The sequence below is a fragment of the Apodemus sylvaticus genome, chromosome 6 (assembly GCF_947179515.1).
Source record: "Apodemus sylvaticus chromosome 6, mApoSyl1.1, whole genome shotgun sequence".
In the NCBI taxonomy this organism is placed as follows: domain Eukaryota; kingdom Metazoa; phylum Chordata; class Mammalia; order Rodentia; family Muridae; genus Apodemus; species Apodemus sylvaticus.
Window position 1 is genome coordinate 35075843 of NC_067477.1, and position 23129 is coordinate 35098971.

Consider the following 23129-nt stretch of genomic DNA (forward strand, 5'->3'; position numbering starts at 1 on the left):
ATCTGTTGTGAATCCCTTAGACCCCACCCCCACCCCCCACCCCCCACCCCCCACTGTATGGCCAGTCGCGGAAGAACACAGGGAGAGGTGGAGCAAGAAAAGACCATCCTTTCATCTGACCCTACAGCTGCTTTTTGCTGACCTAGCAGAGCTGGAGTGGCCACCCCTCCATGCGGCACACAGATTCTTCTACCCTGTCCCATGCTGTGAGGCCATCAGTGGGCTCAAGAAATCAGAGCTGAGAGGAGATTGGTTCCAGTCAGGGAACCACCAGCCGCTTCTGGTCCTTCTCCTTTGTTCCGTCCCCAGATGGTAGGCATGTGCAGGCTGCCAGTCAGAGCAGGCAGGCTTGGGATGCACTCAGTACTGTGGGTGGTATACCTCAGGAGGGTTTCATGTGCTGTAGTGAGTAACAGGGCAGACAGTCCCGATGTTGGATGTGGGCCATTTTGTGGTGTTGGTAGCCACACTAGTGGCCCACTTAATGCCCCCATGTTGGCGCCAGTGAAAGCACTGGACTTGGACTTGGAGTTGGGAGATGGGTGGTTTGGCTCCCAGCCTACCCGTGCCTCTTCCCAGGCACCTCGCATCCCCAAACCACACTTCCTTGGTTTCTGTGGAACTGAAATATTGTAGACTGTCTGATTCCATTCACAAATCTCCAAAGGGCCATGGTAGAACTTGAGTTCCAGCCCCCTCCACAGCTGTCTGGAAGCTGTCCTGGGATCCTCAGCAATAAAGCACTTTATTTTCACATACAGTCTGATAACAGCTTTGGGGCCTGGCAGGAGGGAGGATGCAGAGGCCCTTATCGGCCAGCTCAAGCTCCCATTGGCTGGCTTTGTGATCACCCAGCCCACAGCCAGCTCCTTGCCTTTTTCTGAAGCAGCTGCCCTCAGCACTCCATGAATAGAGACCAGACTCTAACCATATCCCTTTCACACCCAGAAAGGGCCACCTTTGAGCCTGTCTAGGAGCTGACTAGACCACAGAGACACAAAACTCCAAATCTTTGACACAGGTAAACTGCATTCACTCCACAGGGAAGTGGTGCCCCTTGTATACATGACTGGCTTGGAGGGAATCCAACCTGAAATGAGACTCAGTGTGTATACCCTCATCAGACCTATACCCTCATCAGACACCCTACTGTCACCTCTGCCATTTGGGGGAAGGAAAGAGTTATGTCAGGATATGTCTTAGTCTGGGTCTAAAAAACTGTCTAAACATGTTCTGCTGCAAAGAGAATATTAGTGTGTCAGGACAGCAGGAGCTTAGGTCATCAGGTAGGAAGGAGCCAGGTTCATGACATTGTTACCTAAGGAACTCAGCCTTTGGGATGCTGAAACAGGAGGGCTTTAAGGTTTTTGTTTGGATTGTTTTGTTTTTTAAGACAGGGTCTCACTGTGTGGACCTGGCTGTCCTAGAACTCACTCTGTAGACCAGGCTGGCTTCAGAAATCTTCTCAGCCTCCCAAGTGCTGGGATTAGGATTATGAGTTTTAAACCATTACCCTGTCTACACATCAAAGTAACTACCAACTGTCTGCCAGCTTGAATGGATTCAGGAACTAGAGATATTAGACCATTAAGTTCTAATAAAGTTCTCCCCTTGGGCACTAGGGTCAAGTCCACTACCCTGCAGGGAAATTGGAGCCCACCACAGAGAAAGTAGACATTGTTGTTGGGCTGGAGAGCCAGATGTGTCTGTGCTCAGAGGACCAACCCCCACACCATGGTCCTTCTGCAGGAAGGTGTGGCTTCCAGGCCTGGAAATGCTGGGAGCAGACTTTGGGGAAACAGAGCAGCTGAAAATAGAGGTGGTGGGAGAGCAGCTTGGGTTACACACTGAGACTCAATTTAGTCCCCAGGGGAGGGGGGGTAAGCGGGGGAAAAACAATGGGACTGGATGTGTAGCTCAGGGGTAGAGCACCTGCCTAGCATTTGGGAAAGCTTGATGCAAGGAAGCCTGGTAACACAGACTAACAGACACACTTTCTGACTGGGGTCTTTCATGCTTGCCCAGGCTGGCCAAGTGATCCCTTACTTCCAGACCCTGCATAGCTGGGACCACAGGCATGACTGCCCCCTTTTGCTCATTTTATTATGTTTTAGCAGACACTTTTAAAAACAAGAGAAGCATCCCAGAGTCCCTCCCGAGGCACCATGGGTTCGGCTCCTTTCTAGTAGAAAGTGTATCTTGGCACTTAAACTTCATCTTAATGCTGCACTATATCAAGTCCCAGGTGAGAGAGAGAAAGAAAGAGTAGGGAGTCAGCAGGGGAGCAGCGGCTCAGCCAGGAAACTCTGTAGTCAAGCTTCACAAGAGAGCCCTGTGCAGGTGGCTACAAGCTGATTGAACACCTGTGCAGGAGGAAAGGCACCAATGGCGGGGTCACCGAACCTCTGAAAGGGGTGCTTTAGGAGTGGCTAGTGTCAGATCCTGGGGGCAGGGAGGGCTTGAAACAGAAGAAGGCACTTCCTCTTCAGCTCCGCCTTAGTTCATGCGCCTTTCTGACCAGGCCAGCTGTGTACCAAGGAGGAGGGCTGCCCCTGTGAATACAGCTACTGCAGCCTCAGCCACCTAAGTAGTTCTGTCCCCGCCTCCCTCTGCTGCTTCATGAAGGCATATAGGCTAGGCAGGCAGGATGAAGTCCTACCAGCCAGCAGGGCAGACGGGCCGTGTCAAAGCTCTGCTCATCAGTGAGGGCCGATGGCTTGCTTCCTCCATCACAGGGAAGTTTCTCTCCATATCTGAAGAGCCTCTAAAAATGTGACCCTGACACCAATGATCTGAGACACTAAATAAAATGCCAATGTGTGGCCCCACCGCCACATAAGTAAGAAAATCTCCAAGGAGGTGAAGTCTAGGATTCTGCATTGAACATGTTCCCCCCACCATGACCCTTAGGCACAGAAACCCGTTTTTCTGGGGGTTGCAATATGAACTCAACCTTTATGTCATAATAGATTTTTGTTTTGTTCTAGATTTATTTCATTTATTTGAGTACACTGTAGCTGTCTTTGGACGCACCAGAAGAGGGCATCAGATCCTATTACAGATGGTTTTGAGCCACCATGTGGCTGCTGGGATTTGAACTCAGCAGTCAGTGCTCTTAACTGCTGAGCCATCTCTCCAGCCCTTTGGTTTGTTTTTCTTGAGAGGTTTCACTGGATAGTCCTGGCTGTCTTAGAACTCACTCTGTAGTCCAAGCTGGCCTGAACTCAGAGATCCATCTGCCTTGCCTTCCAAATGCTGGACTAAAAACTTTCTCCAGCACCACCAGGCCCATGGTATCAATTTTGATTTAAGGGAAAATACATGAGTTTGTGGATCCAGAAGTCTGCAGATACTAGGCATTACCTAGTACGTCCTTATTTATCTTTAGTTATTTTTTTAAAGATGGGGTCCCCCTCTATAGCTAGCTCAGGTTAACCTGGTGTTTGCTCTCTACATAGACCTCACAAAGACTAGTACAGCTGAGCGTGCAGTGATCCTTTGGCCTCTGCCTCCTGAGTGCCAAGCATAGGCCCACACTATCCCCTCACTGCATACCTTGGATGGCCTCAAAAGGTACCAGTTAGACCCACTTTATAGACATGGAAACTTGCCTACTTGGCTAGGAAGTGAATATCCATCATTCAAAACAAATCCATGGTTTTATTTTCACTATAGGCATGGTGGTGTCAGATGGCTAACTGAAATGTCACCAGTGACACAGCGATGGCTGACAGGAACATGCAGCTTCAGGTTTCTCTACAGTGTCATCTCTTCACATTTCTTCCTACTCTGGAACTGAGAGACAGGGAAGGCAGGGCTCCTGTTTTCAGCCTGTACTAGGATTTAAGGTAGAATCTGAGGTCCCTGTCAAAGTATATTTTAGGTCCCATACAGGCAGATAGAATGCCAAGTTAGGGGCAATCTAGTCCAGTGCTTACCTGAATAATTAAAATCAAGATGAATTGATCTTCTATATTAAAACTATAAAATTCTGCCAAGTCATGTAGGATTAGTTTGCAGGCCCCACTGCTACCTAATGAATAGATGAGTAGATGTCTTAACAGGATGCTGATTCATGCTGGGGGTGGGGGAGGGGAGAGTAAGCTGAGGCTGGCTCAGGTAGGAGTGCCTGCCTGCTCACAGTACACTTCGGCCCTGTGGAACTCACTAGAAAGGTCTCCCAGCACTTAGCCTGCAGCTCAGGACACTTTGTTTTTTTTTTTTGGGGGGGGGGGGGAGTGTTTTCGAGACAGGGTTTCTCTGTGTAGCCCTGGCTGTCCTGGAACTCACTCTGTAGACCAGGCTATCCTCGAACTCAGAAATCCGTCTGCCTCTGCCTCCTAAGTGCTAGGATTACAGGTGTGCGCCGCCATGCCTGGCGCTCAGTACACTTCTATTCCAAAACCCAAAAGGACAGAGGCATTGTCCTCTTTTGCGGGGTGGCATACTAAGAGGCCCTGAACTTTACTGCAGAAGGGATGCGCTAACATGCTGACGACGCAGTGGCTTCTGCCTGGGCTGAGCACAGCAAGGCAGTAGGTACAAGGTTAGTGCCAGTTCTGTGGTTAGTCTGTATTCCAAATGCCAGCCATGTTCAGAGTCAGCTGCTGGGTTTGGGCTCTTAACCTAAGAAGCCAGAGGCAAATATATGTCAACATGTATTAAAAGGATCACAGTACATCTCTGAAATTCATGCGTTCAAGAGGCTGAGGCAGGGGGAACCTGAGTTCAAGGCCAGCTGGGTTATATAGCAAGACATTGCCTCAAAAAACAAACAAACAAAACCCTAAGGCTTAAGTTTTTCAAGACAGACGGCAGGACTTTGTCACAGGATTCATGAGCGGGCGAGATGAGCCTGGTGTCCGAGACAGACACAGGAGCAGCTCTACAGAGCCACACCCGTCATCTTCATGTGCATGCAGCCTGTACTGTGGTCACCTCTTGGCTGAGGGGCACAGCCCAGCACCCACCTCTACCAGCTTGGTGCCCACCCCTACTTCTCAGGATGATCATTCCAGAGAGGGCAGCCATGTGAAATAAAGCAGCTCAGGAATCCTGTGCCAGCAACAGCCACACTTCATAACTGTTTCTGTGTATGAGTGTTTGCCTGTATATATGTCTATGGAGACCACATACAGAGGCCAGAAGAGGACGTCAGATCCCTGGGAAACAGGGGCTTGTGAGCTGCCATGTGGGTGCTGGGAATTGAATACAACTTCTCTCCAAGAATAGCTAGTATTCTTAACCACTGAGCCATTTCTCTAGCCCTACTTTTTTGAGTTAGGTCTCATAGCCCAGGCTAGCCTTGAACGTAGCCAGGGCTGGCCCATACTCAGAAGCTCCTGCCTCCACCTTTTAAGTATGGGATCACAGGAGTGTTCTTCAGTATTCAGCTCTCTCTGTGTGACTAATTACCTACACTTAGCCAGAGTGAAGTTTTCAAACCCCTTGTATCTGTTTAAATTCAAAACCTTCAAGGAACACCAGGCTGCCAGTCAACACAGATTCTAAGAAATGCGTGCCTTTAAAATTCTGTTTACTTAGCATATGTACACGTAAAAGAGAAATCACCCTCAGATCCCACCCAGCAGAAAACATGCACAAACCCAATTATATGTGAAAGGGAGGCCCCAGCCCCAAGTTAGCAGTTGGGATGGTGCAATCCTGGGAGTCGCAAGCCCATCAAGAGGGCTGGACTAATGTTTCAGCGCGGCCAGAAGCCCCTCTGCGGGCTCTAAAACAAGCGTGCGCCGTAGCCAAAGGTCTGTTTGATGCCCTCAAAATAGTACCGCTGCCAGCCTTGCCGCGTCCGCTCCTCCTCAGGAGCGGGGATGCCGCGGCCTTCCATGCACAACTCTGTCTCTCCGTTCTTGTCAATGAAGGTCAAGGTGATGGTAGCAAAGTGCCCTGTGGGAAGGAATGTCAGATACAGTTTCTGGACAGCTGTAGCCAGGACAGTGTCTGGGGCGTGTTATAGCAGCAGGCCTTACTTACCCTCTGGCCAGGACTTAAACCTCCACTTCATGGCAATGTGTTTCTCAGGGACCTGGAAAATTTTACTTCAGTCTGCTGAGGCTCCACAGTGCACCCAACCCCAGCCAGGTGAACCACCTGCCTTGCATTTGTGATTCTGTGAAATTTGCCAGAAAACTCAAATCCCAACACGGTTTCAAAAGTATCACAGAGGTATCAAGTTTTACCCACGGCATCGAGAAACCTCACTAAGCTGACCAATGGAGGCAACCCTGGGGAGAGGGCTACTCACCAGGTCAGTAAACTCCCCAGTGACGTTACCATCCACCATGTGGAACTTTCCACCTCTGTCGGCTTCCAAGGCGGCGGGAGCATGGGTAAAGGCCTGGACCAGCTGCACAGGACAGAAGGCAGACGGTAGACGGCTCTCAGTGGGCGCCTGGACACACACCAGCCTGCACACCCCAACTCTTCCTGGACACTCACTGCGCCCAGTGAGGGGCTTCAGTCTCCCTGTTCTGGTCCTCTACAGACTAGGCTAGGAGCTCAGCACCATTTGAACCATGATGCCATTACTTCAGACTCACACTTCCTTCCTTCCTTCCTTCCTTCCTTCCTTCCTCCCTCCCTCCCTCCCTCCCTCCCTCCCTCCCTCCCTCCCTCCCTCCCTCCCTCCCTCCCTCCCTCCCTCCCTCCCTCCCTCCCTCCCTCCCTCCCTCCCGGCGCTGCTGCTGATTCAACTTGGGGCCATGTACATAAGCTGTATCACTGAGCTACACCTCTCATAAGAATGCAGTGACTCTCGTTATACAAAAGTGTGTGTGTGTGTGTGTGTGTGTGTGTGTGTGTACTCATGCACTCGTGCACACACTAGTGAAACCCCACCCCCACTAGTGTCAGGAGGCCTTGCAGTTCCATCCATCAGCACAGCCCTGCCTGAGGAGACTCACAGCAAGCCACTCACCTCCTGCGTGGTAAACACTCTATAGAGCTCCTCTGGGGAGGTCAGGAAGGTTTCTTTAAGGGTGATCTTACAAGTGGGGATTTTGACACCAACAGGTTTGGCCTGGCTTTTTGAAGGAGCAGCCTTAGCCTGTGAAGGGGCAGGTAAAATGTCAATCAACACAACCGCACAGACAACTCACTCATGCTCACTCATGAACCTTTGAAGCCAATTATTCAATGGGGCTGAAGGGAATTTGTTCAAGTTTCAGTCATGAGAGAATTCTTCCAAAACTATCCTTCCTGAACCTCTTGGAACTTAGTCCCAGCAACACTCCTGCACTCGCTGCCGCAAGAGCCACCGAAGGGCGGGGCAGGGCTTCTGCAGCCCAGTGCTCAGTGTCCCTCTCAAACAGAACTAGCCTGGAATAACTGCACGGCTGAGCCGAGGGTATCTCTCAGCAGTGGGAGAGGTGCCCCACACAGGAGGCCACGAGATTCACCCCCAGTACAACCAAGGAAAGAAAGAAATAAAGGACAGAAAGACAAAGACAGAAAAGGAAACAAGAAAAAGAAAAGGAGAAATCTGGGGAAAAGGAGAAAAAGCAAGCAGACTAGAGGCAGCTCTCCAGAGTGTTCCCGCTGTTCACAGAAGGATGCCCGGGTTCTACACAGAGAACCCAGCCAGACCACCAAGAGCTAGCTAGAGAAAACAGCTGTTTGCTCCACAAACAGGAGAAGAACCCACTTCCTGGTGGGTAAGGTTAACGATTCACGTGACATCCTTAATAGCAAAGTATGATTGTCAATACCCCAGCTAGAAAGGAAGCTGAGAGTTGCGACTGGCATTAAGTCCAATCCGAAGTCATACTTGGATGTCTCTGATGGCTTCTCTGTGCTCTAGGGGTCCACTGCCAACCAATAAAGGACAGGTTACGGAGTGGGGGAGATGACGCAGGTGGCTCAGTGGTTAAGAACACTTGCTGCTATTGCAAAGGAGTTAGCGTTGATTCCCAGACAAGGGGGCTCACGACGGCCTGCAATGCCAGTCCCAGATCTGACACCTCCTCATCTGGCTTTCAAGGGCACTTAAAACGGAACTATGTGACCATATAGCCGTTTACACAAGTAAAACCAAATATGCAAGAATAAAACTATGCTAGATTAGATACTGACAGAAAACTAAAAAACACATGAACGGGCTCCAAACTCTGGGTTCTGAGTTGAGGACACAGAAAGGCTGATGCTGCACATGAAGGCAGCCATCTGCCACGCCTTGCGGGTGGCCCACCCCGTCACTGCTTACCTTGCAGACCTCAGTTTTTAGTGCTGGCTGGCCCACTGTGTCTACTGACTCTCCATTCACCGTGGGCAAGATCATGCCCTGAGTAAACTCTGGAAGGACAAAGCCCCCATTAGTTTCATAGTAGCCCACATAGCCCGTAAGACATTCACAGCTGCCGAAAGCCAGCATTAAGGAAAAGCCTGCATTCTCTTATCTCTACCTTTGGCTTATGCCTGACATCTAGGAACACAGCAACATTATCTTTTTTAAACCATATAAACCCCTGATGAAACTGGAAACATTACAACTTCTTCAGTTGCTTTCTTTCTTTTTTCCCTGAGTCCTGGTTCACATTAAAAATGATCAACTTCAAGGCTGGTCAGGATACAAACTTCAACACTAAGATCAGAAGGATGTGGCAGAGATGGACTCCCCAAGACATCTGGGCTCACCCCTTCAGTTATAACCATCTCCACTTCCCAGAAGAGGACCCATGACAGTCTGGGATTGTCCTCAGTCTCTAGATCAAAACTTGTCTGATCAACTCAAATGCAATTTAAGATTTCCAGTAGCCATGTTAAAAGTTAATGTAGAAAGTGAAGTTTTACCAGCATACTTAACCTAATACAATCGAAAGTTACTCTAACATAACTATCATTTTAATGGCCGTTAATCTTTAAAAGATTACTGAGGTGTTTTACACTGGCTTCTTTGGGTACTGCCTTCAAAATCCACCATGTATTCCACACTCAGCACATCTGGCTTTGGGTGGCCACATTTCAGAGGTCAACAGCCAACACTGTTAGACAACACTGCTCAAAATCTTTCTCCAACTCAGAGGTTTTAGAATAACTGCAAGATTGAACAAATACCGGCCCCCCAGATCATTCGCCATCTGCTAGGGGAGGGCAGTCGGGCCCTCAGGCAGGGTCTGGCAGTGGAAGACAGCCTCCTCAGGCAGAGTTCTAAAAGGGTACCTGTCTTGAGGGTGCTGATGTAAATTCCCACTGCTTCTCTTAGAAGTTTCACTCCGTCTTCCTTCATTAAGGCCACGAGATTTGTGTCAGGCTCATCTTTGGCAAGGCTCACACTAATCTGATTGAGAGATCAAACATAAGAGACAGATGATTTAAGGGGCGTCATCATGAGTGTACAGCTACCTGGCCATCTGCACACCCCAACCATGTTCCTTCTCAACTCCTCTGCCAGGGCAGAGACGGCTGGCATTAGAACTTAGCTAAAGCAGAGATGCTGCATGCATACAGTGCTCTGGAAGTTTCCAACAGCACCACAAAGCTACAAAAACACCCAACCGTAGACTGGTCTTTTGAATCCTCAGCCTGAGCCTGTACTGTGTGGGGAATGAATCACGTTTCTCATCTGGGACAACAGACAGAGCAGAGGACTTAAGAAACACAAACCTCCACTTCATCCACGCTATTTTCATCAGACAAATTGGGGATTTCCACGTGTCCTTTGTATTGCACTCCTGACTTAGAGGTACCTGTCAAAGCAATGTGATTCCATTAGCTCCCTCCCTTTCAGGGAAGGCCCTGCCAGAGCAGTGTCCTACTCAGGTTCCTGTGACCCTCCACTCTCAGAGAATGCCACAAGCCGGAAGCAATCAATGGCACCCCTAATGTCTTTCCTCACCCCACTACTGAAGAGACAGATAGTATGACTTACTATATAGTATGGCCTTGGAAGCTACACAGACCGTGCAGTGGCTCAGGGCCCCAGAGCCTGTCCGGGTAACCACTAGCATTGGCTGTTAGAACACCTCTGAGGGAGAATTTAATTGTGGCGACTTCACACTTACGTCTGTGTGAGTTCAACATTGAGAAATAAGATGAGAATACAGAAAACTATCCCCAGGTGAAGAAAGAAGGACAAAACTAAACAAAAGTTCCTCCTGACATCTGTGCCTTTGGTATGTGCTGATCTTCTGCCTCAGAAGCACCCCTCTGTGCTCTCACAGGGTCCTCAAGCTACAACCCCATGACGCCCAAAACACAACCCTGCAAGCTTCTTTCAGAGAAAAAAACCCACCATCCTGACTACAGTATGAATGCATTTCATACTCAGCACATGTATAAAACTCTGGTATCAAGTCTTAGTTTCTATATTTGACTTAATTACGTGTGTGGAGGCTGGAGGCACACATATATGCAAGTGCCCTCTGAGGCCAGATCCTTCTCAAGCTGGAGTTAGAAATGGGTGCTGGCAACTGAGCTCTACTCTCCCCTCCCCCGCTTCTTTACTTTAAAAACCCTTCTGGATGGAGGACCTTTCTCCCTTTCCTCCGAGAGTTCACAGCCATTTTCCCACCTCAGCTTCCCAAGTGCGGGGACTATAGACACGTGTTAACATCTGATGGGTGCTATAATTCAGTTCTATCCTGTCTATCAATCCTGCGGTTTTTGACTGAGTGATTATTGCATAGTGCACTAAGTTTTAGGGTGCATGTTAACTATGACAAACTGACTTTGTATCTGTATACCTCAGTTTCTTAGTGCATCATATAAGAAGGAAACTGGACGCTGGGCAGTGGTGGCACATGCCTTTAATCCCAGCACCTGGGAGGCAGACAGGCAGATTTCTGAGTTCGAGGTCAGCCTGGTCTACAGAGTGAGTTCCAGGATAGCCAAGGATATATAAATTTAAAAAAAAAAAAAAAGGAGACTGGACAAGATATAGTTCCTTCCAAGTCACAATACTTCAGTTATACTTTGAAAAAGCAAAAATTATAGACAGATCTGTCCACTTTCATCTTTACTACTCATCTGGGAAATATTCCATTTGGCCAAACTTTCCCCCCAAAGGTATTATAGAAGGGGCATTAAACTGTAAGATGGTAAAACAGCCCCAAATTATATTTATAATTAGCTATAATAGTACAGTGATCTAAGATTTACACTGGAATTAGAAAGTGATTGAAGTTAAAAGAAAACACTCCCCCACCCCTACTTCTTAAATCCTTCATTTGTGAGACAATTGATGGGACTGATAAGAGCAAACACATAACGCATGTGGCTGGCAGTCCTCACCTGTCCAGTTCAGTTTGATGGTCCACTCATAGAAGAAGATAAGTTTGCCTTTCCGATTGTTGATGGACGCCTCTCCATCAAGCTTGTTCACTTCGGTCACCTCACACTTGCCCTCCTCATTTTCTACTCGAACGGCCAGGAACAGGGTTTTCAGTTTCTCTGTGGACCAATTTGAAGCATCCCTCTCCGTCCTGCAAGACAAAAGCTGTGCTAAGGGCTGGCAGTCAAAGGGAGGAGGCACCGTTTCCCTGCAGCGAGTGACTGCAAGGTTAAAGGAGGCAGGAAACAACAACATAACCCTCTAAATTCTACCCCAGAACGTCCACAAACTGCTACTTTAAGGAAGCCAAAGGGATGGAGAGTTGTCAATAAACAGAGGTGCTGTGCAAACCAAGTTATACTTTCCAGTCTCAGCAGGATAATCCTTGACCATTAACATGGCGCCCCCACTTGGCCGAGAATAAAGATGTGACCGGACTGCTGAAGTTAGGAGAGCAAAAGACAAGCAAGCGTTTTTGCTTAAGAGCCCCAGTTTAAAACAAAAACAAACAAAAAAACCAACAATAATGCTAGCCTCGTTAACAGTGTTCTGTTCCGTTCAGTGTTCAAACTCTGCCCTACACATTCTATGTCCTCTAAACAGTGTCACAAAGTCCACAAGAAAAATTACGTCAAGTATAGTGTTAAAAGGAGACAGGTTGAGAAGAAAAAAACAAAACAAAACAAAACAAAAAAACCAAGACGGTAAAAATCAATTCTTTGCCCTTTTAGTACAGCTATGAAAAGAACGAAGGGCTGCCTACTTAGGAAAAAAAAATATATATATAGTCAGTAAAGTTCAGTAGCACTCCAAATAGCATTGCTTCCAGAAGATTTCATAGAGATGTGGCAGCTTCAAAGAACGGTTAGGCTGTAAAATCAGGACTGCCCGGCAACCTGGAGTTACAACAGAACTTAACAGTTCCGGGTAAGAGACTGCATTGCGTTCAGATTCCCGAAGCTCCAATCGCCCTGCGGATCACGTTCCAAAGCTTCTGCCGCTGGACTGAGGCAGTATCCCCCATGGCTTTTGCTTTCACTGTAACCCGCAAACTAGCAACTACCGCGCCTGGAGCTCGAGACTTCCCCAGGAGTCTCCCAACACAATCGGCAGGGGTCTGGCTCTCAAGGACGCCTGCGGCCACGTGTAGGAAGTATCACCGGGCTCAGGCTGGATGCAGCAACTAGGGCGCTCTGTTCTCGCTCTGAAATTACTCCTTGGGGACTCAGCGGTCCGTGTCGAACCCATCGCCCCTACGACTGTGATGGTGCCGAGGCATGGAGAGGACCCCCCTGCTACAGGAAGGACCCACACCCAATCCCAGACCACGGTTACTTGGGTCCCAGATCTGTACTCGCCAAGGTCCCAGGCACCTCCAAACCCTAGCCTGTTAACAGTGCTCCCGCGGCCTGTCTTGCTGGCCCATACCAGTGCCAGTTGTTGACGTTGGTGGCGTCCGCCCGCTCCTCCACGATCCAGCGTGGGTCTCCCTCACCCCACTTGGCCATCAGCTCACTTATCGCACCGCTACCAGCTCCCAAGCAGCCGCAGTCACAGCCTGAGGACCGCTCGGTCCCAGCCGCCTAGCAGCGCCTGGAAACTACTAGAAGCAGCACAGCACCTCCTGGCTTGCTTTTCCCTCCACCCCAACCCCCTCCCAGCCTTAACTTCCGGCTCCTCCTCGCTCTTACCGGGTACTTCCGTTCCAGCTCGCTTAACCGTAGGTTCCGTAACTTCTGGAGTTCCTTCGAACTCTCTCAGTTTATCTTAAAAGGACTCTAAGTCTAGGCCCTCAAACTCCTAATCTTCGCCGGCAACTACACAAAATATTCGTCTCATTGTTTCCTTGGGCCCTAAAACGACCCTGCTGAGCCTGATGGGAGTTGTAGTCTTTGAAACAATCCTTCCTTTAACTGCGGAAGGTCATGCTGAAAGTAAAGGAAATGACCTAGCACTATGCGCTAGTCTTTCTGGGAATGGTAGTCCAGACGCCTCGCGGCCCATAGGAAGAACGCAAGAATGCTAGAGGTCAAAGAACTACAACTTCCAGGATGCTTTGCGGGTATTCCTTTCACCTTCTTCAGACTCTCTCCCGGTTGTCCCCTTCGGCCCTTCTCTATGCCTCACAGCCGGTTTAGAAAGGCTGGTCCGGCGGCTGAGCCTGGCGCTGTCCTGAGAAGGAGCGCTCGGTGTGGAAGAGGTGAGGGTGTCCTAAGTCCCCGTCAAGGCCGCGTGTCTAGTTGAACCCACCCTCTCCGCACCCTTGTTCTTTCCCTGTCTTTTCCGAAGCATCCCTACACTGTCTCCCGACCTGATTCTTCTGTCGGGACCACTCTTGGGAGCCAGTGTATGCGTCGAGTTGGGGCTTCCAGTAAGATTCAAAGCATCTTATTCAACATTTGGTTCTGAACATGTCTGGGCTCAGGTGTTTGCCCTAGATGCGTGGCTTCCTGGACGTTGCTCTTGTAGTCTGGCTTCTCGTCTTTGTTCTCAAGCATCGCCTTATAAACCTAGCCTAACTTCCAGTAGCTGGTTTCTGTAGTACCCTGAAGCAAGGAACGTCTTGGACAGCTTTTGGTTTTGTCTTTTAAGACGGGTCCTGTTTTCCCTACGTCGTGTTCCTGTTCTCCGGCATCCGTCCTATCCATGTCAGACTGTCAGTGCACAGGTGAAGATAAGATCAAATCTCGGAATCATGGTCTCTTTTGTCACTAGAAATACAGATTAATACAATGTATCCACTGCTGTAATCTGGCAAGAGATTCTACGAATTCTTGGTGAAATACTAAGTTTGTTAGACATATTCTCTAGGCATTTCTAGTTACCATTGTAAAGAGCTGTCTAGTTTTCCCAAAAGTGAAAAAAGAAAAAAGTCTAGGAGCCAGAAAACCTGGATTGTAGTTTGGAGTAGAAGTGATTTAGTGAAGTTGTTTTGATGTTTAATACTTTTGAGCTTTGTTTCCCTGGTCGGTGGGAATTTCCCAGGCTTACCTTTTAGGATTGTTCTGCGGACAAATAAATGACAGTTGTTTCTGAAATTGCACACATACTAGAGACATGTATATGTTCTATACACACCTTCATTAGCTGTGGCCTGGCTTAGAATTTCTTTTACTATTTAAGATTGCTTTTTAAAATCTTTGTTGGAGGCTGGGAAAATATTTCAATGGAGACAAAGTTCTCTAGTTTTGTCTAAGGTAGCATTAAGATTCAGTCATAAAAGCTAGTCAGGCAGTAAACACTGCATAGATTATCAAGGTTATTCCTAATTCTTATGTGGCAGCCTGCCTGCTATATCAAATACTAAAGGGATGTAACCTTAAGTGTTTATTTTCTGACAAGCACTTTGTTAGGTTTTTCTGAATACTATTTATTCTTCACTGTAAGCCAGTAAGGCAAGATTGCATTTCTCCAAGGCTTAGAAATGAGCCATTTACCTTTTGACTTTGAGGCCCTGTAAGTGGTCAGGTCTTGATACTTACGGAGTTAAACCACAGTTTTTACTCTTAGTTTAGTTTGAAAAACTTGTTTGTTTTTTGTTGTTTGTTTTGTTTTTCAGAACAATACCTAATTTTAGAGCAGTCATGAGAATAATTTGGGATCTTTTAGCTAGTATATATTTTCTTGGTCATGATCTCAGAAATTGGCCTCATAATTAGCCAAGTGATTAATAAAATAATCATGAATTGATGATACAGGCAAGATAATTCTGCTTTTAATTGCTTTCCTTTCATTTGTGTCAGGCACTTAAAGAGCATGCTGGAAAAGAGGGACATTTGTTGGCTGTAGTCAACTGGAGTGTTCCCAGAGCTTAGAAGCAGGACTCCGAGGTGGCACTCAATAAATATATGTTAATGCGCAAACTTACTTATTCTGTTTGGAGTGAGCTCTGGCTGACTTTTGTGTGTTTAGCAAAATTATGATGAATCTTTACAACATTTGCCTCTCCTGTAGTATTCCCTTTGCTTGGGTACCCTAGTTCTAATGAGGTCCTTCAGGAGGGAGACAATGATGACATGCACTTTTCAGAGTTGTTATAAAGTCTGAGTACTTAAATGCAGTAGAGGATCTAGGAATGAATGTTGTGGTTAACTGGAATATCTAACATGATCTGATGAGCTGGAAACCCAAGGATCTGACTTGTATGGCCAGTGCTTTTCAGATTTGTCTCTACATCCCTTATTTCAGGGAGACTGTACTTGTCTTCCTTTCCCTCCAGATGAACCGGACAAAAGGTGATGAGGAGGAATACTGGAACAGCTCCAAGTTCAAGGCTTTCACTTTTGATGATGAAGATGATGAGCTCTCACAGGTAGGTCTCCACAAGTGCTAAGGGTCATACCTTACTCTTGGATGTGTCTCTAAGGTTCTTCTCATCTCCAGTAGGCTCGTAATGGTAGGTCAGAGCTTCAGAAAAGCAGGTGTATTAGTCAGGTTTTTATCATTATATGAAATACCCAAGGTAATCAACTGATCCAGAGAAAAGCCTACGTTGGCTCCATTTTTTAAGGTTCCAGACGGTGGTTGGTTGGCTTTGTTGTTTGGACCTGGGATAGACAGCACTTCATGGTACAATCACCGAGTAGAACAAAATAGCTTACTGCATGGGCAGAAAGCAAAGAGAGGTGGGACATAGCAGGGCCCCACAGTCTCCATTAAGAAAACCCTTCCAGTGGCCCAAGGAGTGTACTGGCTGGTTTTGTGTGTCAACTTAACACAGGCTGGAGTTATCACAGAGAAAGGAGTTTCAGTTGGGGAAGTGCCTCCATGAGATCCAACTGTGAGGCATTTTCTCAGTTAGTGATCAAGGGGGAGGGCCCCTGATGGTACCATCTCTGGGCTGGTATTCTTGGGTTCTATAAGAGAGCAGGCTGAGTAAGCCAGGGGACGCAAGCCAGTAAGAAACATCCCTCCATGGCCTCTGCATCAGCTCCTGCTTCCTAACCTGCTTGAGTTCCAGTCCTGATTTCCTTTAGTGATGAACTGCAAGTGGAACTATAAGCTGAATAAACCCTTTCCTCCCCAACTTGCTTCTTGGTCATGATGTTTGTGCAGGAATAGAAACCCTGACTAAGACAAGGAGCTCCCACTGGCCTCTCTTCTCAGGGTCTACAGCCTCCTTATAGGGCTGCCCTGAAGCCTGAAGTTTGAACATAGCCCTTTAGGGGACATCCCAAATCCAAACTATATAGTGGCCTATGAAATGGCTCAACAGTAAAGGTTCTTGCCATGATCCCGGTGACCTGAATTTAGTCTCCTGAACAGACTCCATAAAGTTGTCTTGCTTAGTTAGGTTTCTGTTGCTGAGACAAATATGATGACCAACACGGATTTGGGGAGTAAATGGTTTATTTCATCTTACAACTCTCTGGTTACATTCCATCACTGAGGGAAGTCAGAGTAGGACCTAGAGGCAGAAACTAAAGCAGAGGAGTTCTGCTTACTGGTTTGCCCATCCTGCTTTCTTACAGCACCCAGGACCTCCAGGCAGAGGATAGTACTGCCCACAGGCCAGTCTGGTGAGGACATTTTCTCAATTAAGGTTTCCATTTCCCAAGCACCTTTACCTTGTGTCAAATTGACATAAAACTAACCAGCACCACCTGTGGCCTCCCCTCGTGTGCAGTGGAATGGGCACATGTGTACATAAGCATGATACATGTTATACATACATGCATGCCCAATAAATTAAAATTAGAAATAGATAAGAACTGTAGCAACCTTCATTGAGAGAAACCCTTAAAAAAAGAGCCAGAAAGATTATAAAAACTAACTTTACCCCTACTTTTACCTTTAAAAAAATGACAAATATTTTATTCATGTGATATAATTTATCATTGTTGTTAGTACTGTTTACTTTTTTTGATGTTGTTGAGACAGGGTCTCATGTGGCCAAGACTAGCCTCAAAATTGATAGTGTATGAAGATCGTGAACTTCTGATATTCCTGCTTCTGTCTCGTTTTTTTATTTTTAAAGAATTTTTATTTTCTTTATGTGTGAGGTGAACATGTGCCATTGTTTGTATGTGAAGGCCAAAGAACAGCTTGCAGAAGTCAGTTCTCTTCTACCCCGTGGGTCGTGAGGATTGAAATCCTTGGCGGCAAATGTCTTTACCTACTGTACTGATTGGTTTTATGCGTCAACTTGACATAAGTTAGAGTCATCAAACAGGACTCCTGTTTGATGACTCTGTCTCAACTGAGATTGAAGAAATGCCTCCATGAGATCCATCTATAATTCATTATCTTGATTAGTGGTCAGTGGGGGAGGGCCCAGCACGTGGTGGGTAGGGCCATCCTTGAATTGGTGGCCCTGGGTTCTATAAGAAAGCAGGCCGAGCAAGCCATGGGAAGCAAACCAGTAAGCAGCACTCCCCCGTGGCTTCTGCATCATCTGCCTTCAGGCCTCAGCCCTGCTCCCGTTCCTGTCCTGACTTTCCTTGGTGATGAACAGCAATGTGGACGTGTAAATCGAATAAACCCTTTACTCCCCAACTTGTTTTCTGGTCACAGTGTTTCATCACAGCTGTAGAAACACTGACTAAGACACCTGCTGAGCCATCTTGTAGGTTCCTGTTTTGTTTATTTTTTTCATTTTCTCCCCTATTTTTATCTCCATCTTTCTTTCACAGGGTCTCACCATGTAGTCCCATGTAGTCAAAACTCACAGAGGTCTGTCTCTTGAGTGCTTAAAGGTGTGTTGCTGGGTCCACCATCCCCAGGGTTTTTCCCCTAAATTTTTTTTCTTTTATTATAGCTGCCTCTATCTCATGAGTGCTGGGATTTATAGGCATGAACCACACACCTAGTTTATATCATTGTCATTTTTGAGATGGAACCTTGTATAATATTTGATTGGTCCTAGGCTCTTGGATTTTCCTGCTTTTGCCCCTAGCAGCTGGAACTGTAGGGACATTCACTGCACTGTGATAACTTGGTGTTGAAAATTGACCTGTTTATTCACTTTATTTTTAGAGAAGTGACTAAAATTCACTCAGATTTGCAAATAGTCATAGTTAGAATATGATAGAGTTCACAAGAGGCTTTGAGCCTTGAACTGGACTGCAGTGGTGTGAACAGCAGAGTTTGATTTCTAGGCTGGATTAGGACTCCAGATAGTCACTGGCAATCACTGAGACCCACCCATTCAGCCTTCTTGGTTACCAGTGAGCGAGAGGGAAGTGAGGACTGCCAGACTATTCTGCTTCATTCCTCTACAGTTAAAGGAATCCAAACGGGCCGTGAACAGTCTTCGAGACTTCGTCGATGACGACGATGACGATGACCTGGAGCGGGTCAGCTGGACTGGAGAACCTGTGGGAAGTAAGCTGAAGAGACCCTATGAAGGGCTCCTGTCAGTAATGAAAGGGTACATCTCTCTCCTCAGTGCTGGTCAGAAACAGTTCTGCTATTCTCAGATGATGCAGCCTGGAAGTTGATAGCTGGCAGAGGCACGTGGGTGGAGACACACAACAGTAATGCTTATATGACTTCCTGGAACTGCTATTCTGGAGTGAATGCTTGGAAGGCTATTTCAGACTAATGCGGTGCTTGTTAAAATTACAGGTTCCTCGGTTTTATCCTGGAGAGCCTTGTTCAGTAGGTTTTTGTAGGGGAGGGATGTGTGTGTGTATGTGTGTGTGTGTGTGTGTGTGTGTATGTTGAAAATTGAAAGTATGCTCCACCACTGAGTTACAGTCTCAGGTGTGTGTGTGTGTGTGTGTGTGTATGTAGTGCAGATAGTCTATATGTGGTCATACTTATGGGAGTTGTTAACTTAAATCCTTATAACATGTTGGCAGAACTACTACTTTAGCCCTCAATTCATTCATTCTTTCATTCTTTCTTTCTTTCTTTCTTTCTTTCTTTCTTTTCTTTTCTTTTTTTCTTTTTTTTTTTTTTTTTTGGAACTTGGCTTTTTCGAGACAGGGTTTCTCTGTATAGCCTTGGCTGTCCTGGAACTCACTTGGTAGACCAGGCTGGCCTCAAACTCATCCGCCTGCCTCTGCCTCCCAGAGTGCTGGGATTACAAGCATGCGCCACCACAGCCCAGCTAATTCATTCATTCAATCTTTCTTTCTTTCTTTCCTTCTTTCTTTCTTTTGGTTTATTTATTTATTTATTTATTTATTTATTTTCCTGAGACAGGGTTTCTCTGTGTAGCCCTGGCTGTCCTGGAACTCACTCTGTAGACCAGGCTGGCCTCTAGCCATCAATTCTTTTTTTTTTTTTTTTTTTTTTTTTTTTGTCGTTTTTTGAGACAGGGTTTCTCTGTGTAGTCCTGGCTGTCCTGGAATTCACTCTGTAGACCAGGCTGGCCTCGAACTCAGAAATCCACCTGCCTCTGCCTCCCAAGTGCTGGGATTACAGGTGTGCGCCACCACACCTGGTTTAGCCATCAATTCTTAATTATATGATCCCACTTAATTTCTTCGTAGACTCTGTCTAATTCTCTTCCCTCTCCACTTTTCCATCTGATATGTGTGTGTGTGTGTGTGTGTGTGTGTGTGTGCCAGAGTGTCAGATCTTGAAGTTACAGACAGTTGTGAGCTGTCATGTGGGTGTTGGGCATTGAACCCAGGTTCTTTGGAAGAACAGTCAGTTCCTTTAACCACTGAGCCATCTCTTCAGCCCCCTCCATATCCTTCTTTTGTTGGTTGGTTGGTTGGTTTTTTTTTTTTTTCGAGACAGGGTTTCTCTGTGTAGCCCTGGCTGTCCTGGAACTCACTCTGTAGACCAGACTGGCCTCAAACTCAGAAATCCACCTGCCTCTGCCTCCCAAGTGTTGGGATTACAGGCATGTGCCACCACTGCCTGGCTTTCATTTTTGTTTTTAAATCATGCTATACTACCTTCTAGGAAAAACTTTCAATTAAACATACTTTAAAAATCAGATGATGCCCAAAAGAAATTGGGCATGATGGTGCATACCTTTAATCTCAGCACTTGGGAGCAGGTGGATCTCTTGAGTTTGAGGGCAGCCTGGTCTACAAAGCAAGTTCCAGGTCAGCCAAGGCTTCCGGCCTCCAGAAACAAAAAACAAACAAAAGAGTGAAGTAGAAAGAGGAAAAAAAGCCAGATATTATACATGATCTGCCAAGTAAATTTTTTTAATAATTGCTTAAGAAATAGGAGAGGCAGAGCATCTTTTCATCTATTTTAAGGTTGTTTGGATTGTTTTCCATTTATTCATTCCATTGTCAGTTTCTCTAATGATTAGCCTGTTTGATGACTGGCCTCTTGCTGGCCAAGGGAATGGGGCTTCTTATATAGGCTCAAAGCTAGTGAGTGTTGGGTGTTAAGGACTGATTTGGAGGAGGCTTGCTTAGTTCTTGCCATCCTGCAGGTATCTCATGGTCCATCAAAGAGACTGCTGGGAATAGCGGGCCAGCCCCCGAGGGCCGTGAGCAGCTAAAGGGCCGGAACAGCTTCTACACACAGCTGCCCAAGCCTCCCTCTGCTTACTCCCTGAGCAGCTTCTTCAGAGGTAAACAGTGGGTAAGGGACAGGGTGGGGTTTTCTTTTTGCCTTCATCAGGAACATGCTCAGGTTGATTTATTAACTCTAAAAGAATTCTCATTTGAGCAGGCATCTTAGTGCAAGGATTTGAAGAAATGAAAATTTCCCAGATATTAGCCTGGGTTTGTAGAACATGAATGAGATTGAGAGCTGTGTGTCAAGTACTGAAGAAATTGCCTAGATCAAAATTCCTTCTTGCCTTTCATACCATCCTGTTGGGAACCTTTGTTTGTCCCTGGTGGGAATGTGTAATTGTGCAACCACTGTGGAAGATAGTTTGTCAGTTTCTAAAAAAGTTGAACAAAGGATTAGCATGTGAACTAGCATGTGAACTAGGTACTTACCAAAAACAAATGAATGCAGTGACTTGAGCCAATGATTTTATGCTGTTTGAAGAAGTATTATTCAAACCAAAAAGGTTAAGACAGTGTGTCTTCCATTGTGAGCTAAAAGAATAAGCAAAATATTGAATACACATGCAGTAGACTGCTACTTTGTCTTAAAAGGGAATGCAAGATACATGTCATAATAGTGATGGGCCACCGGGCAATGGTGGCACACGCCTTTAATCACAGCACTTAGGAGGCAGAGGCGGTTGGATTTCTGAGTTCGAAGCCAGCCTGGTCTACAGAGTGAGTTCTAGGACCGCGCCGAACTGGAGAAACCCTGTCTCGAAAAACAAAAAAACAAAATAGGGATGGGCCTTAGGGAATTATACAGGATGCAATAAACCACAAGACAAATACTGTGTGACCCCATTCAGGTGGGTAGACAGTTCATCGAGACAGCAGGTAGGACAGCAGTTTCCTCAGGGCTGGGGTAGAGGGAATGGAGAATTACTGTATGGCACAGAGTCTCAGAGATGGCACAAGTTCTGCTAGATGGACAGTATGAGTGCACTTCGTGCCACTGAGTTCTACACTAAAAGATGGAGAGTAGAAAATTGTATGTCATGTATAATTTTACCACACTTAGAATATATTTCTGACCCCTGTTTTACTAGCACATCAGATTTATGAAGTTGAATAAAGGCTTTTATTTATGTTTATGAGTATTTTGCCTACATGTATATTTGTTCACTGTTTGCATGCATGGTGCCCACAGACCCCAGAAAAGGATGTTGCAGCCCCTCAAACTGGAATTACATGTGGTTGTGAGCCACCATGTGGGCGCTGGGAATCAAATTCCAGTCCTCTGAAAGAGTAACCAGTGCTCTTAACTCTGAGCCATCTCCCCAGCCCAAAATAAAAGCTTTTTAACCCCTGTTTCTCCATATTACATAGTAAGGCTCTATGTGCCGTGTCTCCGCCATTGGTGGTCTGACCTGAACTGTTGACCTCATTCTGCTTGTTCTTTCCCTCAGGTAGAACTAGACCTGGGAGTTTCCAGTCCCTTTCTGATGGTGAGCATCCGCCCCTTTTCTTGATTGCTCTGGGAGATGTTAGTGATTTGGGTACAGCCTGGAGACTCATGGGGACAGGTGCTGATTGGTGAGTAGAGCAAGTGTCTGGTACGAAGTGGGGAGGTAGAAGCCACGCAGGCCCCTTGCCAGGGATGACTGCTAGGGCCGCAGTCAGGAACATCGATCGAACGAACGAACGAACGAACGGGCTCTGCCTCTGGCCATGTAGCCTGGGGTTTTGTTTTGTTTAAAAAAAAAAAGTTCCAGTGAGATAGCTCGGTGGGTAGAATAATTTATACACAGGCGGGTAACTTAGTCAGTGTTCTATTGCTGTGAAAAGTTACCATGATGAAGGCAACTATTATACGAGGAAGCATTTAATTGGGAGCTGGCTTACAGTGTCAGAGGTTTAGTCCATTGTCACCCTGGCAGAAAGTGTGGCAGCGTACATGGTGCCGGAAGAGTAGCTGAGAATTAGATCCTGATCTGTAGGCAGAAAGAGACTCTGGGCTTGGCATGGTCTTTTGAGACCTCAAAGCCTGCCCCAGTGATATACTTCCTCCAACAAGGCCACACCTTTTTATTCTAATCCTTTCCAATAGTGCCGCTCCCTGGTGACCCAGCATTTGCATATGGCTTATGGGGACTGGTCTTAGTCAAACCACCACAGCAAGATGCCCTGAGTATGATCCCTAATCTCAGAGTTGCCCTCTACCTACACACACACACACACACACACACACACACACACACACACGTGTACACACGTTGCTACTTTGTTTCCAACCCAATTCCCCAGTAAAAGAAATCTCAACTCAATCAGTTAACAAAACAAGCTACAAGCCTAGATTGGGCAGATCTCCCACTACACTAGTCTATTTCCATCTATATTATCCCATATAACTTGCCATTTCTCCAGGC

The 23129-nt window shown here is 46.6% G+C and overlaps 2 protein-coding genes across 2 annotated transcripts in view; one reads left to right on the top strand and one right to left on the bottom strand.

Annotated features, from left to right (window-relative positions):
- Positions 1–5519: 5519 nt before the first annotated feature.
- Positions 5520–12942, bottom strand: Ahsa1 (activator of HSP90 ATPase activity 1). Its single transcript, XM_052185329.1, has 9 exons — positions 12716–12942; positions 11248–11438; positions 9622–9704; positions 9178–9295; positions 8222–8310; positions 6938–7066; positions 6266–6367; positions 5995–6046; positions 5520–5907 (listed from the first exon to the last, which is right to left on the bottom strand). Exons 1-9 carry the CDS (start codon positions 12793–12795, stop codon positions 5735–5737), a joined length of 1017 nt encoding a protein of 338 aa, XP_052041289.1. The 5' UTR covers positions 12796–12942; the 3' UTR covers positions 5520–5734.
- A 411-nt stretch (positions 12943–13353) lies between these two features.
- Vipas39 (VPS33B interacting protein, apical-basolateral polarity regulator, spe-39 homolog) overlaps positions 13354–23129 on the top strand; it is a 28218-nt gene continuing 18442 nt past the window's right edge. The window contains exons 1-5 of the mRNA XM_052185328.1: positions 13354–13487; positions 15507–15599; positions 18508–18610; positions 20634–20774; positions 22170–22208. Of these exons, the coding sequence (XP_052041288.1) occupies positions 15507–15599; positions 18508–18610; positions 20634–20774; positions 22170–22208 (376 nt within the window). The 5' untranslated portion in view covers positions 13354–13487. The remainder of the gene's footprint in view (positions 13488–15506; positions 15600–18507; positions 18611–20633; positions 20775–22169; positions 22209–23129) is intronic.